Here is an 18,310-nt window from a genome sequence, read left to right as displayed (position 1 = left end):
ACAGGACTTTGTTGCTGGACCCCAGAACCAGATTGCCCACCGATGGATTTCGTCAAGGCTCCAATCAATCTTTTTCAGGACCCCGATCAAGCAAGATTTTAATAAACCCAATATCCCTGAAACTTCTTTACCAGACTCTTTTTTTTTTGGGTGAAAAGGTAACTGATTTTATTCAAATGAAAAGCAAGTAGAGGGAACAAGAGAATCTGGGTCATTGACGATCCCAACACACAGAGATCCTTCAGAATTGCAATCATTCTTTGGCTCTATTTCAAGACCAACATGATATCTACCATGAAAAAATGGGCTCCATTTGAACTTTTAGCTCTGGATCCAAATTCATGGATGCATTATATTACTTGGTCTATGATGTATTATTGCATTTGCAACCATAATTTGTGGTGTAATCCTTTTGAGTTTTTTGTAATACAATTTCATACATACTTGGCCTTTTTTTTTTTTATAGATTAAATTTGATAGACTTATTGTCACCAACTAAATGAATTTATTTCATATTATTTTGTGTAAAGTTGTTGATTCAATATTGTCTTCTTTCATCAATGTGGTTAAGATGTTCCAGGTGTATGGGCAATGACACAATTTAGGAGGAAATAATATGATTATGGTTACATAAAAATTGAATTAGCTTGGGTGATGCTATCTTGTTTGGATTGCAGGAATTTACTCGAAAAGTTGGGAAAGGAAAAAAAATAAAATTTCTAAAATGTTCTTCATTTTTTACACAAAATTAAAACTTGAATCAACCTATGCAGGAAAAACAATGGACAGTAGCTGGCTTAGGGAAGGGAAGACCCACAAAACAAACCAGATACAGCGAAACCCGCTCGAGTGCTCAGATTATTACTGCTTAGCCCACTCTACAACAGTCCCAAAACCAATATTTTACACCACTGATCCATATCTGTTCCTTTCGCAAGGTTATCCACTTGGAAACTGGTACATGGTGTGTTGGATAATGTTGGTCCTCCACATACAGAAAACAGTGATACAAAAGGTACTGAATTGCAACTGAGTTCATTATTAGTTCATACACAGTGAAGAGTAAACAGAGCTTATGTTAGCTGTATAGGGCATAGGTGAGTCCATTTATGAGGGCCAGTTTATTAAAGTGCTAAGAGAAGCGAACCACCGATCAAGCCTTCAGGGAGTGGCCACATTTTCCTTGGCAAGGGGAGCAATCTCCTCGCCTTCGATTCCAGGCTCACTGCCAGCAACTTCCAAGCTCAACAGAACCTGCTCCCACTGTTTCGCCGGTCCCTGCCACATAAACATTTAAGTATTTAACATGATACAGTTCTTCTGAAAGTTTATTTTTTTTTATTTTTTTTTGAAAGTTTATTTTATTGGACTAATGTTTATCTTAATAATGAGCCGACCCAGTTTTGTAGGGGTTTTACTTGGGTTTTGGGTGCCATATCATCAAAAACCTCTGTTTGGTTGCCATTAGAGGAATGAAATCCCCAGAGACTACAGAGATGTTTCCTAGCTGTCTGGTGACGCATCATCCTTGTCACCTCCTCCCAACAAAATTTAAGCAAAAAACCAAAAAACAGGTGGTTTTTTACTTGAATTTCTTGGGAATGATGCTCTCTCTCTCTCTTTCTTCTCTCTCTATATTGGTAATGACACCCCCCTACACTACTCTGCAAGGTTGACAAGCAAACACTACTTACCACTATTCTACGGTGTAAGTTCTAGGTAAATCCAAGGCTTTGTCTCCTCCCTACGGATTGCTTACACCACTACTCTATAAGTTAAATACCAGCAAAATAAACATAACTTAATCGATATTCCACTCACCTTCCAGGAAAGATCTTGAGCCATGCATTTTTTAATCATCTCTGTAAAAGCAGATGTACCATAAACACCAAGAGCTCTTTTCACAGTTGTGGCAACTGCAGTAACATCGGCGGGATCGACAGCTTCGCACTGAAAGAACAAAACATGGATTTGTGATTACTGGCTGTGGAGAAAATAAGTGGATGATAATTCATAACTAGAGATGTTGTCACTTACATCTACATTAAAGGGTTCTCCAGTCAGAAATCCTGTGACACCTTCTTTGATAGTGTCCACTAATCCACCAGTTGAGGCAGCAATTGCAATCTGCAGCATAACAGCCAGCCTATGTCAAAAATTTCATTTACCGCGATAATATCACGATATTTATATGATATTTTTAATTTTTAATTTTTTCTTAATTTATGTATTTTTATCTATGTTCAAATAATTTTATTTTTTTCCTGATATAAACCTGAAAAAATGAAAAAAAAATATATCCCGAGATTTTCCCTTGCCAAGAATGATAATACGATATTCGTGACATATCAGCCAGCTACAGACTACAGTGATCATCTGGAAATCGGGGAGTAAAACCTTACGTCTTTCCACCAAGACAGGCCTAATCTCTAAATCGTAGGAATTACACTTTTTAATTGAATAACTTTCATTTAAAGCCAAGGAAGTTTGGAAAATTGATTGGGATGGTAGGTCCGGAGTTTGCAAACCTAATACTATATCTAAATATGCAAATTTGAAAGCCAATATGTTTAATTCATGAAGAGATTCTGTGAGAAAGATTTGATGGTTCACTTGACTCCATCAAGGCATAAATTAGAGAGAGGATGCATACCGTTCCATACCGCATAGCATGTAACTGAATAAGGCCGCATGGTTCAAATCTACTTGGGACCAGCATAAAATCAGCTCCTGCTGTTATCATATGGGCCAAGGCAACATTGAATTTTGCCACTCCTCTTGCCTTATCTGGATATTTTATCTCTAACTGTTCCAGTTGCTTTTCCATGTACTTTTTGCCGGTGCCCTGCAATGAAGCCAAAAATGGGTGATAACACCAGAAAAAAAACACTGAGGTCCTGTTTTGATTGCATGGATTTCTTGGAAAAGTTTGGGAAGGAAAATATTTCTAAAATTCCCTACTTTTTTAAAGCATGCAAAAAGATAAGTTTCAGCCAATTCTATTCAATTTTCACTTTGAGGGAGCTTCAATTTATGATAATATCACTCTAAATTAGTTATAATCGCATTATTTCCCTCCAAATCATGGAAAGAAGAAATTTTTTTTCTCACAATCCAAACAGGGCCGAAGTGTGGGCAAAAGAAATAGCTGAGAATTCTTTAGGTCTCAGTTTCATACTTACAAGAACAACTATTTGAACATTTTCTTCAGCAATTTCAGGAACAGCCGCTGCTAGAATATCTGAACCTTTCTGCTCTTCAAGTCTCCCAATGAAACCTATGAGAGGGATATTTCGATCAACGGGCAACCCAACTTCTGCTTGCAATGCTTCCTTTAGAAGAGGCTTTGCATCTGATACCTGATAATGCCATTCTATGATTATTAGTGTTTGCAATTACAAGTCCATAAACAGTTAAACTATAGAGTAAAAAACATCTTTGGAAAAAGTACCCACAGTTGTATCATCGTATTTGACGCTGATATATTTGTCTGTTAAAGGGTTCCACTCTTGAACATCCATCCCGTTCACAATTCCCATAATGCCCTTATTGCGAATGATGGTATCCAATTCCACACCTCTTTCAACCCCTGAAACAAGTTCTTGAGCATAATATGGACTCACAGTTAAGACTCTGTCTGATTCTAGTATTGCAGCCTTCATCCAGTTGATTTTTCTTCCTTTCATAGGCTTCAGATACCTGCAAGACAAAAAGTTACATTTTTTTTTACTAAAGGAATATATTATGAAATACATACCAAGGAGAGCCCTCTGAATAAACATCAGATCAATTTCTCAAGTCAGAAAACCGGAGAACCCATACCCATCAACAAAATCGAAGGAGCTTTTAAATTGGTCTGGGAGATTGAGAAGTGAAAAATCAGAAAAGGCAAATCTACCCTGGTAGGCGATGTTGTGCATGCAGAATACAACCTGTGATCATGATTAAATTCAATATCAGCCCAACAAGCTTTAAGTTTCGAAGTGGAATAGTCGAAGCTTGAAAACACACTATGAAATCATGTTACCTTGGCATTCTTGTAAATTCCTTGAGGTTTGTACATACTCTTTAAGTAACATGGGATCAGAGCAGTATGCCAATCATTAGCAATGAACACCACATCTTCCCCTGTGATTGTAAAGCACAAACACCACTGAGACATGATGCAACTTCTTAATATATGATAGTAACCAGCTGCAAAAAATGAGGGGCCATACCATATGGTCCGGAAAAATATTTACTGTTGTTGAGATTCAGAACCCTCGGGGCTTCCAGAGCTGCCTGAATGACATTAAGAACATACGATACAATATCAATAAAATGAACAGTGTAGTTTAACCGCCGGTGGGGGGGGGGGGGGGGGGGGGTGATTTGGTAGCGTCCTTCGCATAAGGCATTTCACGGATGGGCTGTTGCACGTGAGAGCAGCCACATCATGAATGAAGACAAAATTTAGTGAAAAGTGAGCGGGTGTGGGTGGTACCATTGACCAAATTATCTTTGGGACTGATTGCCAAAGCCAAAAGAAATTAACTAGCAGTACGTAATGATTCAATGAAAAATCCTCATAATGCCTAGTTTTCCAGATAGTTCTGAAAGGTGTCTATTTAGCAATTTCTGGAAGCCAAATGTTACATGGAATTACTTGGAACCCCAGGAGATTGTGTCAACTTTCAAGAGAAGTATGATACTGAGTTCCTTCATCTTCATTAAACTAGGAATACATGTTCTGAATGATCCAAAACAAATCATGCCTTTTATTTCATAGTTTTACATGTAACTTACTGGTTATTTAAAAGCACTGACAGGTCAACTGCTGGTTCTAATGAAATTCCATTGTGTGAATTATTGAAATTGGAAATCATGCCTTTTATTTCATAGTTTTACATGTAACTTCCTGGTTATTTAAAAGCACTGACAGGTCAATTGCTGGTTCTAAAGAAGTTGCCTTGTGTGAGTTATTGAAAATTCGAAATCACAGAGATAGTATGAGTAGCTGAACACTCACCTGGCATAACAAGCTGAACCGTAGTTGGTTGTCTTGGTAATCTTTTCCAACAACAGGACCATAGATCTTTCCTCCAGTTTTCCCCCACACCTTAAAAGTTGATTAATCAAGCGTCAAAGTATGTTCAAAATGTCTTTTACAGTTCAAGTGAGGTACACTATATAGTAACTCTGAAGAAATGCTTTGGGCTGAAGACTGACCTTCTCGAGGAATATTGGGTGATCAACAAAAACACGATCGACACCCCTTTTATAGCAGTGGAAGAAGCGCACAGTTTCAACACCGTCCCCAACTTTTAACTGTATTAAGAGTTGATTTCTTAGCAGCAAATTTCAAGCACAACTCACTATTATGGAATGGATACAGTAACAGTCTAGAAAAGGAAAATATCTGGAAATATTTTATGATCATTAGGAAGTACCTCAACAGCAACACCGGTATCCCATGAGTCTTTATACTGATCGTAGCGAGGAGTCACTGTCATGACACGGTGTCCATTGGCCTAAAGCAGAATCAAACCACAGAGCAGAGCTGAAATTTAACTTGGAAAACATAATAGACCATGCCCTTGACAAATATTAAACTGATTAAAACAAAAAGTTCCTGTGAATAAAAAAATGTTAAAAAGTTTAGAATGAGTGAATAACTGTGCCAGTGTTAATTTTTAGGTCAGAAAAAATGCACTAAAAAGTTATATGATTACCGCCATGGCTGATGGAAGTCCTCCAAGAACATCACCAAGTCCCCCAGTTTTGCTCCATGGGGCTACCTCTGCTCCAACAAAAATGAGGTTCATACCACTTCCACATACGATGACTCCCCATGGCCTACCACTCGTATGTGTAACTCCCTTCCTTCTAGGTTGCCGGGAAGTCGCTTTTGTGTTGGTTTGCATGCTTATCAAGTCCACTTGATTCAGAGATCTTAACCCATGATAAGGCACGGCTTGATTCCTCAGGGAAGTTCTTTTGCAAGCTCCACTCCATGCAAATAGTTTTGGCTCTGAATTGCATGTTCCTCCAGAGTTAAAATGAGAGCTTCTTGATATGAACTGTGAAGCACTCAGTGTTGCCATCTGAGTATGGGTGTTCTGGAATAAAAGAAAAGGCCACCAATAAATTATTCCATCAGATACCATTCAAAACTTCACCTACTTCAGTTGATTCCTATAGAGACACAAAAAATAAAGACAATAACACCTTTCACTTGGATTTGAATAACATAAATATCTAATTAATTCCATTTTTAGACAATTCATCCAATAAATGACCTTTTAAGTTTCATAACCCACAACCATAATAAAGTACCTATCAAACATGATAAAATCCTTGATTTTCCTAATTCCAAACTCAAGGCATAATTTCAACAATGCCACATTGTCCTCAAATGAAGAGCTCAATATCCAAGTTGAAGAGAAAAAAAACTACTGGATCCACAGCAGAAATAATGCATCACCTCTAAACATCAATTTAGCAATTAGATTATTACAAATTTTGTTGACTGTGCATGGTCACAGAAACTTCAAGATGGATCAAAGTGAGACAACCATATTATCTCAAGCAAATGTTAATTTTTTGTCGAACTGGCACTCTATTAGAGTGTTACCTACCAGTCATATAGAAGAAACTCTAATAAGTTATATTTGATGATCCTGTCCTAGTGGCATGGGACACATGCAAATTTCTATGATGCAGATTACATGTGTCGATGAATAAAAAGAAGCATTAGCAGTAGTGGACATAACAATGTAGTTAATACATGAATTCTATTCATGTATGTATAGCTATGATACCAAGATTCTTGTACAGGCCCAGAGTGCCAGTCTTGCACAAATACAGGTATGGAATACCTTGTACATGCCCAGAGTGCCAGTCTTGCACGAATACAGGTATGGAATACGACAGTAACAAGACATGGGTATGGGCTGTGCCGTTTCCAGCTTTTTACAAAATCATTTGCTCCAAGATGTTGATATATTTATTTAATAAAGAAAATACAAAGCAAGAAATAGATAAATTCCTTGTATATTGTATTGTTGGATTTTTATTTGAACTCCTAACAATTTCTTCAGAATTCTTAACACATTTTTAATTAATTTGAGCTTGACTGAAATGGGAGTATCGAGGCGATAAAAGCCATTTAACTGATGAAATGAATAAGAAACTCATAGATTAAAGAAACAAAAGTATGAAACTAAATTTCAGCTAAATTTGAAACTCCACATAAATTCAGAAACAATATATTTATGAAAACTATAAACTACTATACATCTCTATGAGAGCAGCGGTAGAGGGGGTGCTTCCATACCCCTGGAAGTGCAAATGAAACTGCCAACAATTAGCAAAGGCAGGAGTGGGAAGGGCGGAATTGCCTTTCAAGCAGATGTTGCCCAATGATGTAAATTTGTAATTTTTCTCTTTGCTTTTCTTAATAAAGTCATCTTTAAACAAAAAAGTCTTTAAACAAAAAAGCTATGCCTACCTTTTTCCATTTCTAAATTATATCTAGTTAAGTTATTAAACATTTTTATTAATGTCTTAATGACTTGTCTCATAGTATAGATTATAGAACCCCTGTATCCATATCAAGGCTTGGGGTTTGGAAAATGTTGAGTCGCTTATTATATCCATGTCTGTGTCCATGTCCGTATTGAGCATTAGAGAAGCTTAGCTACAACTTCACATGAGATATAGCCTGACCATGCTTAATGGTTTTGATAAACTTGATAAAAAAAGCGTCAGTTGACTTATTATAATTGATGATTAACTGCAAGGTGGTTCCAGTGATCAAGTCTTCCATACATTCAACAACCATGAGATCACTGCTGCAAGCGAAACTAATTAAAAAAAAATGTGGGACAATACGAAGTATAGAGAATGTAGGCTTGACTATTAGGCGTGAGACGTATATATTTTAAACTAAAAAGTGGGTCATTCTGTTGCTTGGCTTGAAAGCAAATGCAAGTAAAAGCTCATAGGCAAAAAGCTGTGCAGATATCTCTTGGTTTTTAAACAAGAAAAAATTCTGTACAGCTTTGCTGGGTTGTAAAGTAATCTTTTGGTCTATTAGCCAAAGGTCAGTTCACCATCTAGATAGTGTTTTATGGTTCAAAGGCTCATTTATTAGTAATTAAGCAGTGGCAATTTGAAGCAGGCAACGGCTTCAAAGCCCCTGTTAGTCAGGCAAGCTAGGCGCTTACGTTTTTCAGCTGGCTTCAAAGCCCAAGCACCCACTATTGCAAAAGTATTAGTAAACTCACTATTGGACGAAGTGCTGAAAAAATCTGAAGAAATGCAACAGGAATTGCACAAAGCAAATTGAACATTACATTTGTGATTAAGTACTGTTCACAAATTTATGTAGAAAGATTCTGATTTTTTTTTGAAATTTAATAAATTGGGTAGATCCACCAAATAGAAAGATTCTGAAGTCTTGCACTTTATAATATTATAATAGAATGATCAGGAAAATATGATTCTCTCATACTAGATTCCTAGTAAGAATGTCTAGTCTCTTAATTAAGATATGTATCATTGATCATATAGTGACTAAAACCTTCAAATGAATTTCAACATAATTCACCTTCAATGAGCACCCAAACACTAGACAGTGGAACAAACAAACTTCCTTTAAAATTTGTTAGCTAAGGTAAGAGAATAAGAACCGGGATGGATCGTTTTAAATTTCCACCAAAACCGACATGAAACAACTGAAATGTTTCTATTTTCATTCCACTGAAATACATACTGTAACTAAAACGCATATCGAAACCAAAACCATACATGTAGTAATAATATACTATACCAGTAAATGTCACATAATTATATTTAAATGAATTTTATGCGAAATGCGGTACATACTGAATTATTACACATATGTGACAACCTATGTCACCCGGTGTTAGTTGTTGTTAAACTATTATGGGGTATTTATGCTTATTCTAGCATTTCGTGAAGTTCTATCTTAAATATCCATTATTTGCATTTGTTTCCATACATTTTCGTGATCTTATAGGATTTTCATCAAAATTTCCATTGAAAAGTAAAATTTCCCCATTTCCGCCATGATCGAAACACATACCAAAACCGAAACTTAAAATCGTATAAGGATGACTCTCGGGGAAGAAGACACAAAACCGAGATGAGTAAATGGGCAATCTTCAATCAACCACATACTCACATGGGTTAACTAATTCAAATGAACGATATAAATCTATTACAGTAATAAAAAGTAATTCAGTAGTTTCAATTAGTCCATAGAATGTTTAGAGTACACTCTGACAATTAAAAATCTTGGAAAAATGTTCACATATCCAAAAAAGAGTAAGAAACTAGACCCAGGAAATCCATCTTTGAATACACATCGACATGATATCACACTTTAAGCTGTTGTGAACTCTACCTAAAACTAAAGAACCTAAACAAGTAGAATTACATTATAATCATGCTATTCTGACAATTAGAAATGCCTCTCTGCATGATCTAGATAATATAGAACTAAAATGATTTTCTGCCTGATCTAGATAATATAGAACTTTAGAGAGAGAGATTACACAAAAGAAGATCTCGATAGGAATGAAATGAAGATCTATAGGAATAAAAAATCAAAATTCTTTCACAAGAACCAAAAATTTAGAATCAAAACAACAGGAACTCATGAATTTGAAACCATATATCAACTAAAATCCAGTAGAGAAAAGTTGAAGTTTCAGAAAATTGCTTACCGAATTCAGGAAAAAGTTAGGGTTAGGGTTTTGGGGGAAATGAAGGGAGAGCTCCGATCGGTTGTAGAAGGAAAACAGAGAGTGGAACTGATTGACTGAAGTAGAGGAGAGGCCAATTTATTAATATCAGAAGGACACGTGGCGTTTTATTAGTGGTTGAAAATGATGGCTGTAAACGAGCACCTCTAGATTAATTAACGGTGTTAGTTTCACGAGGTGGGCCCTGGGGCATAAATTGGAATATGCGGAAGATATCGGCACGGCAGGATTTGACACGTCAGCAGACGATTTTTTAATGAATCGGACGGGCACTAAACGACGGAGAATGCGCGTTTACGATCCGAGATTCGCCACGTGGGCAGCTGTGGGTCCTTTGATGTGAATGTCACGTGGGCGAGAACAGGAAGTTTATTTTGCATGTGATAAAGAGAAGTGATATTTCCACCCCTTCTGTTTGTCTTTCACTTTATTTTCAGAAAAAGACACACAAAAGGGGGAAAGGAGTTAAAAATGAAGGGTTTTTTTTAAGAAAAGACAAACAAGTGATGGGGAAAAATAAAATGATGGGACAGAGGGGTGAAAATATCATTTCCCCATTATAAAACTGAAAGGACGAAGACATAATAATGCTCGTGGGCTCCCGTCAGAATGATGGAAAGGGCGACCTTGCGTTTAGATTCTCAAGATTTATCTTCCTGGCCCATGCCAATGTGCCATGCATGGTGCAAAATGGTGGGCCCCATCCAAGAAAATACGAGGTGTAAAATTGTGGGCCCCCTATGCATGGGCTTGGGTGGAGGCCCCACCCCCATCAAAACACGAGTAAAGCGGTTCATGAGGTGCAAAATAGTGGCCCCGCAGATGGGATGCATGAGAAAATAATATTCTGTGGAAAATAAAATCCAAAGTTCGGTAGGTTTCAAATTTCCCTTGAAACAGGGAGACATTTTCAAACCCGGACAATAATTTTGATGGAAAATAAGATTACAAAGTGTAATAAAAATTATTTTCAATGGAAAAAACTTTCTAATAAAGATCTTTCGTGGAAACAAATTTCCAACAATTTTCCATAGAAACAAAAAAGATTTGCAAATTTCCTTGAAACGGTGAGCGCTGATCTTGATCCAGCATGGGAGATCATATCTAATGTTATGAAAATTTACCACTGTAGAAGGGGTATTTCGATCATTTTGTTGGAGGTGAAATTCGGCCCCAATAATTACTGTGATTTGTTTTCGAGTATGGGCACGTGCAATGATTTCAAGCCTTCATAGTAGATCTTAAATCAAAGGGATTTGCTAGGGACCATCGCAGAAGGAATTTTGCAGGCTGGCTGTTGCATGAGTGAGCAGCCACATAGGCTTACTTTCCAAAAGATTTTCCCATTCATTTAATTCATCTGAGGTGGAAATGTATGGGAAAATCTATTGGAAAGTAAGACTATGTGGCTGCTCTCTCATGCAACAGCCGGTCCACGAAATGCCTTCTGCAATGGTCCTTAGCAAATCCCTAGATCAAAATAAGATAAAAACAATGGGAAATGATATATTCACCCTCTTTTCATATTTGGGACAGCTCCTCCTATGTATTTATAACTATTCTTTTACACTAGAGCGGATTGTCCCAAGTAAGAAAAAGGTGCAAATATATATCATTTCCCAAAACATACGGAGTAACAGCACCTCCTATGTATTTATGACTATTCTTTTACACTAGAGCGGGTTGTCCCAAGTAAGAAAAAGGTGCAAATATATATCATTTCTCAAAACATACGGAGTAACAGCACGTATTCCAGAAATCAGGAATTAGAATTTAGAATTGGAGCGCACGTGCGCAAAAACACTTTCCTCTTAGTTATTATATAACAACATTTGTTCGCCCGCCTTTTGCAAATTCCTGGCTTCATCCCTGAGAGGAGGAATAGGAATAAGACACCGAAGAAAAGAAAAGGAAAAGTGACACTGGTTCGGTCCTTTTTCTGTATGGTGAAACTGATACGTCAATAAGCTGAAAATCGATCCTAAATGGTAATTTCAGAATAATATTATTAGCTCTACCATAGTTTGATAATTACACTAACTTAGTTTGTCTTTTATTATTTAACCCATCTGTCAAAGGTTAGTAGTGATTACAATTCCTAAAAGGCTCCTATAATCCAGTTAAAAAAGAAAAGACAGGGTGACTCAGCACAATTATTAAAACATGGTAGTGCCAGTATCACTAAATAATATAAACTTGCTGAGTTGTCATGCTGAATTGGCATAAGTTGTTTCCCCCTCTCGCTCTGGCCCCACCATGTTTCACTTTATATACCACGTGCCAATCCTCTCACGTGGGGGAATTTACCATCTCCCACAAAAAATTCTTCCCGTCAAGAAACACAGAGCACCTCGCTTCATTAAAGGTGCCAACCAACTTCCACGGCGGTTTCTTCCACACCTTCCCCTTCTGTTTTCTCCGCCCTTCCTCTCCCTATTTATTCTCTCCCTCCCTCTCTCTCTTCCTCCTTCAAATCAACCCCCCAAATCCTCCCAATCCAGCCCCAGAAAAAATGTCTGCTTTCTCCGCATCAAGATCCTCCACGCTCCACCTTTCACCAACACACGATCTCCCCCCCCAAAATTCTCTCAGCCCCACCACCTTCCTCGGCTCCACCAAAAAATTCCACATTTCCCCCAAAAACTTACCCACTTCGCCCCCGCCCAACTCTTCCCCAATCGTCGCCGTTTCCGAGGTCATCAAGGAAAATAAGCTCAATTCCAAGTTCTCCTCCCCTAGCCTGGTAATCATAAAAGAAACCCTTATTTTTCGATTTTCTATCTCAGGAAACCCTAATTTTTCAATTTCTATCTTTGGAAACCCTAATTTTCAATTTTCTATCTCAGAAAACCCTAATTTTTCAGTTTTATATCTCAGAGAACCTTATTTTTTTTTTCCATTTTCTAACTCGGAAAACCCTAATTTTTCAATTTTCTACATCAGACAACCCTAGTTTTTCTATTTTGTATCTCATTAAACCCAATTTTTCAATATTTCCTTGTTCTATCTCAGACAACCCTAATCTATCAATTCTCCATCCCAGAAAACCCTAATTTATCAATTTTCTATATCAGACAACCCTAGTTTTTCAATATTGTATCTCATTAAACCCAATTTTTAAATATTTCCTTGTTCTATCTCAGACCCTAATTTATCAATTCTCCATCCCAGAAATCCCTAATTTATCAATTATCCATCCCAGAAAGCCCTAATCTTTCAATTCTCCGTCCAAGAAAACCCTAATCTTTCAATTTTTTCAACTCAGAAAACCCTAATTTCTCAATTTTCCATCTCAGATCTGAAAACCACCCTTAATTTATCTTTGCGGCTAATAACAAAAGAAGAAGGATTAGACCTATACGAAGACACGATCCTAGGCCGATCATTCGAAGACATGCGCGCACAAATGTATTACAGAGGAGTTTTTTTTGGATTCGTTCATCTTTACAACGGCCAAGAAGCAGTTTCAACTGGTTTTTATAAAGCTCTTAAAAAAAGAAGATTGTGTCTGTATTACTTACCGTGACCACGTTCACGCCCTAAGCAAGGGTGTCCCGGCTCGTGCAGTAATGAGCGGGCTTTTTGGCAAGACCACAGGATGCTGCCGCGGCCAGGGCGGCTCAATGCACATGTTCTCCAAGGAGCACAATGTTCTTGGGGGTTTCGCCTATATAGGAGAAGGAATTCCAGTGGCTACTGGGGCCGCTTTTACTTCGAAGTATCGGAGGGAGGTAATGTGAAACAACCAATTAGTCCTAAAGCTTAAGTTGTTAGAGATGGCGTTATTTAATCTTTGAGTAATAACTAATACTAGACTGAGGGGGCGGCGCCCTTTCTCCAGATTTTTGCAAGGGCGCCGTCCCCCTCAGTCTAGCATTCCTCTTAATCTTTTATACTTTAACACTCCCCCTCATGCATGGCCCCTCTTTTTAGGGTTGACCGGCACATGTGGCCCCTCTTTTAGGTTGGCCATTACATGTACATTAAATATCAAGTAGTTTTGAACCTAGGGCTTGCTCTGATACCATGCGAAACAACCATTTACTCTAAAAGCTTAAGCTGTTTTATAGATGGCGTTATTTAATCTTTTATAATTTAACAGGTACCGAAAGAAGGGGATTGTGATCATGTGACTTTGGCATTTTTTGGGGACGGGACATGCAATTTTTTGAGTGTTTGAACATGGCGGTGCTGTGGAAATTGCCCATTGTGTTTGTGGTGGAGAATAATTTGTGGGCAATTGGGATGTCACATTGGAGGGCGACGTCGGATCCGGAGATGGAGATTTGGAAGAAGGGGCCGGTTGGAATGCCGGGGGTACATGTGGATGGAATGGATGTTTTGAAGGTGAGGGAGGTGGCAAAGGAGGCGATTGGAAGGGCGAGGAGAGGGGAAAGGCCGAGTTTGAGTGAATGTGAGACTTATAGGTTTAGAGGACATTCGTTGGCTGATCCCGATGAACTTCATGATCCTGGTGAGAATTTGCTATTGAGAGTGCTCTTTTTAGATTCGATTATAATTGCAAAGGAGGCGATTGGAAGGGCGAGGAGAGGGGAAAGGCCGAGTTTGAGTGAATGTGAGACTTATAGGTTTAGAGGACATTCGTTGGCTGATCCCGATGAACTTCATGATCCTGGTGAGAATTTGCTATTGAGAGTGCTCTTTTTAGATTCGATTATAATTGCATTTTCAGTTTTTGTTATGATTTATGCTTTTTCTTCTAATTGGACTGTCATTGAATGGAATGCGTGTTTGTGGGTTTCACTACTTATGGGTGTAGTTGTGAGTGTGAATCTGATCTGTTCTTTATCTTCTTTATCTGTGGGTCGTGATGAAAAAACTATGCCTGTTATTTTCTTTTCTTAATTTTTTGCTGCATTTTTCTTGGATTGGAAATTCGTGTTTGGATATTAAATTCGTGTAGGTTGGTTTGTAGTCTGGACCCAAGCAGTTGGTTGGTTAAAATTAGGTTCATTAAGCCTGAGGGCCCAACTTATTTTTTTATTTAGCATAAGATATCTCTTTGCTGATCCAAAATGTCTTTTGGTGCTGCTGCTACTGCTGCTTCATGATGATGATGATGATGATGATGATGATGATGATGATGATGATGTTTTTCTTATGTTTTGATTCTGATTATGTTTTTCCCGTCATCAGAGCCTCCTCCATTTGTTAACTATCGTCTTTTTCAGTCTTTCCCCATGACTGATTGGGGCAATGGAACACTATTAACACTTCTGAAAAACTTTCTTCCTCATGAAAGATAGTAGCTTGAGGCTTTAGTATTTGTACTCGTTGCCTTCATTCTTTCTAAAGTTCTTTGGAGTTCTTTGTCAGTTCCTCTGCCAATATCAAACCATACTTCTACCTTCCTCGTAGAACTCAGCATGTGACTGACCAGTTTTGATGTCTTTTGATACTGCAATTTGTGAACTCGACACTAAGTCTCAAAACCTTACAATGTATTATTTGGATATTATTTCCTTATAAGTGTAACCAAGCTGTATCAATCATCTCCCAGCCTTGGTGATTCGACACAAGTATTTTAAGGTTTTCTTTTCCTTTTCCTATTCCCCTTCAAAAAGTTTCTGTGAGAAGATTTTAAGCTTTTATTTTAGACTTATGCTAGGGGGATGCACAACTACACAACCTTGGGGCGACCAATGATTTTTCGCAACATGTCTCGGTTGCTCAGCTTTAATGAGCAAAGGACATGTGCTTAGTATTATCATTTCCTTTATGAACTAGGTCTTATAATAAACACTCGGATCACACAGAAACATCTACAAAGTCCTCAACCAGGCGATGAGAAATGAGAGTAAACACATAGAAAATAAAACAGGCTTTGAAACTACATATATTAACTCCATCCTAACATCAGTAATCAGCACGGTTAATAATGCTTTCATGTAGAACAGAACAATAAAGTGCAGAGACTGTCATGACTACTTCCTTCAAACTATACGCGTTGAAATAATCATTCCAAATCAATGAAAGAAAATTTCTCAGGAAAATGCTCTGAAATATTGACATCAATTCACTAATTCAATTTTGAACTTATTTTCCTTAATCTAAATCCTAGTACTACATGAGCTAAAACAGACCAAAATTTTCTGGCATACAGATTACTCAATTCAATTATCATGTATTAACCCAATGGCTGGAAATGGTTCAAGTTAGAAAATAATACTAAATACTAAACTATAGTAGTGTTAGATATAATACTAGATAATAATACCCGACTAAGGAGCATCCTCCTCTTCCAAATCATCCTCCTCTTCCAAATCTTCCAAATTTTCCTCCAAATCATCCTCTTCAGGAACATAATCTGGATCATTTTGTGCATCTAACTTCTTCCAAGAAGTATGCACCAACTTAGGCCTATATAAACCACTTATAAACAGTCTAAACCACTGATAGGCCTATATAAACCACTGTTTACCTTATATAAAGCAGTTGTAAAAACTTAAACCACTGATAAACCTATCTAAACCACTTATAAACAGTATAAAATACTTCTTACCCTGTATAAACCATGTATAAGTACTCTAAACCTATGAAGCACGGGTGCTTCAAAATGGCCCGCGTACCCGTATCGGGTGCGTACCCGACACGGGTGCGCTCGGGTGCGTTCCGGGTGCGTGTCGGGTGCGCACCCGATTCAAAAACCCTTTTTTTTTTAAATTTTGACGGTCGGGTGCGTGTCGGGTGCGCTTGGGGTGCGCACCCCAACGCACCCGACACGTTTTTAAGTGTTTTAAAACAAAAAAAAAAAGAAAAAAAGAGGAGGGCTGCCAATAACATTTTTTTGTGGGGGGGTTTAAATTATGAAAGCCCTTTTTCCATTTTGGTGAATGGTGATGTTATGGTTATTTGATTGCTTTCCTATTTTTAAAATTTTTTTTTAATAAAAAATATTATTATATTCAACGCACCCGAACGCACCCGCACCCAAGTTTTTTGGAAAATCACGTACCCACGTACCCGTGTCGTGTCGCACCCGCACCCCGCACCCGCACCCGTGCTTCATAGCTCTAAACCACTGATAAGCCTACATAAACCACTTATAAACAGTCTAAACCACTGATAGGCTTATATAAACCACTGTTTACCCTATATAAACCAGTTGTAAACACTCTAAACCACTGATAAGCCTATATAAACCACTTATAAACTACTTCTTACCCTGTATAAATCATTTATAAACACTTTAAACCATTGTTAATCCTTATAAACCAATTATAAACACTCTAAACCACTGGTAACCCTTAATAAACCACTACTTACGATTATAAACCACTACGGAGGAATCTTACCCAAATAACCTATATAAACCACTTATAAACACCCACTTGAGTACTGGTTTATGGTAGTGAAATACTGATTTAACTTAAGAAATTAGTGGATTACAGTAAAATAACAATGATTATAAAGTGTTTAAAGTAATTTAAATAAGATTAAATAGTGATTGAAGGCTTTCTGCAATGGAAGACAGTAGTTTAACATGAAAAACTTTCATTCAAGTTTATAAACATGCCTTATAATGGAAAGAGAAGGGAGAGGGGTAAAAATACACACATTTCCATTCAATGGAAGCTTTCTGCAATGGAATGGTGGTTTCTAGTGAAGATTTTTAAGATTTCCAAATCTAATAACGTTTTTTTCCAATATTTGTTGAAAATGGAGGCGTTGTGCAATGCAATGAAGGGTTAGGAAGGCTTTCACATCTAAAAATGAGGTTTTTAGCATTAGAATGGAGCTTTTGGCATCTAACAATGGAGGTTTTTGAGTTTCAAAAATGGAGGTTTTTGAATTTTTCATACGTACGTTTTTTTGGTAGGTGGGAGGAAGAAGAAGAAGAGGGAAAAAGGTGGGTTTTGGGATTTGTTTTCTCCTAAATGTAATCATTTCAAATAGGTGATGAGAGAGAGAGAGAGAGAGAGTCAAGGGCATTTTAGTCATTTGCACTCTTGATTGGTGATTTAGAAAACAGCCCTCTTGAAATGTCATAGTCAAAAGAAACCCCTTCTATTTGTCATTTTCCCTTAAATAAATAAGATTTCAAAATCTAATGCCTGTGTGGCTGCTTTCTCTTGCAAGCCCAAAGTTAATAAGGTGGCTGCCCTGTAACATTAAAAAAAACATTAAAAATTTAATATTGTATGCACTTTCGTCTTTTCTAGGCACAACTTTTTCTTGTATGACATTGACACAACAATTATGACTGTAGACTATTGACTAAGATTACTCACCTTATTTTTTTAAATTGTAGACAGCACTGACAGAGACAATGACAGTTGACAACTGGACAATGACTAAGACACTTTACTATTCAGCTTATTTTATTCTATACAACTTATTTTACTTCTTGAACTTGACAATCATGACTAAGACTATTCACTATTTAGCTTATTTTATTATATACAGCTATACAATACTTTTACTTCTGGACAATTGAATTAACCAGGTATTAAGATATAGCATCTTCACGACAAAGTTCAATTCTTCACTGACAAATATCAATTTTACTGGTACAGACT

At 37.3% G+C, this 18,310-nt stretch overlaps 1 protein-coding gene and 1 pseudogene across 2 annotated transcripts; one reads left to right on the top strand and one right to left on the bottom strand.

Annotated features, from left to right (window-relative positions):
- Positions 1-830: 830 nt before the first annotated feature.
- LOC143876286 (granule-bound starch synthase 1, chloroplastic/amyloplastic-like) lies at positions 831-9,886 on the bottom strand. Its single transcript, XM_077378026.1, has 14 exons — positions 9,732-9,886; positions 5,712-6,098; positions 5,430-5,510; positions 5,209-5,307; positions 5,009-5,098; positions 4,218-4,281; positions 4,028-4,128; positions 3,823-3,932; positions 3,456-3,699; positions 3,183-3,359; positions 2,654-2,845; positions 2,038-2,127; positions 1,822-1,950; positions 831-1,278 (listed from the first exon to the last, which is right to left on the bottom strand). Exons 2-14 carry the CDS (start codon positions 6,081-6,083, stop codon positions 1,162-1,164), a joined length of 1,866 nt encoding a protein of 621 aa, XP_077234141.1. The 5' UTR covers positions 6,084-6,098; positions 9,732-9,886; the 3' UTR covers positions 831-1,161.
- A 3,065-nt stretch (positions 9,887-12,951) lies between these two features.
- Positions 12,952-14,291, top strand: LOC143892651 (pyruvate dehydrogenase E1 component subunit alpha-3, chloroplastic pseudogene; annotated as a pseudogene). The gene is made up of 2 exons (XR_013255565.1): positions 12,952-13,501; positions 13,873-14,291. The product of XR_013255565.1 is annotated as a pyruvate dehydrogenase E1 component subunit alpha-3, chloroplastic pseudogene (transcript).
- The last annotated feature ends 4,019 nt before the right edge of the window (positions 14,292-18,310 follow it).

The sequence above is a fragment of the Tasmannia lanceolata genome, unplaced genomic scaffold, assembly GCF_043159265.1.
Source record: "Tasmannia lanceolata isolate RefF3 unplaced genomic scaffold, GAP_Taslan_0.1 ptg000002l, whole genome shotgun sequence".
Lineage (NCBI taxonomy): Eukaryota > Viridiplantae > Streptophyta > Magnoliopsida > Canellales > Winteraceae > Tasmannia > Tasmannia lanceolata.
Note: the sequence above shows the minus strand (reverse complement) of the source record. Positions and strands in the feature narration are given on the sequence as shown.

Coding starts and splice junctions, on each gene's coding strand:
- LOC143876286 (XM_077378026.1), bottom strand. CDS start 6,083: ATGGCAACACTGAGTGCTTCACAGTTCATATCAAGAAGCTCTCATTTT. Junction 4,282..5,008: donor GGTTCAGCTTGTTATGCCAG/GTGAGTGTTCAG, acceptor AATGTCATTCAG/GCAGCTCTGGAAGCCCCGAG. Junction 3,700..3,822: donor TCCTTCGATTTTGTTGATGG/GTATGGGTTCTC, acceptor TTTGTCTTGCAG/GTATCTGAAGCCTATGAAAG.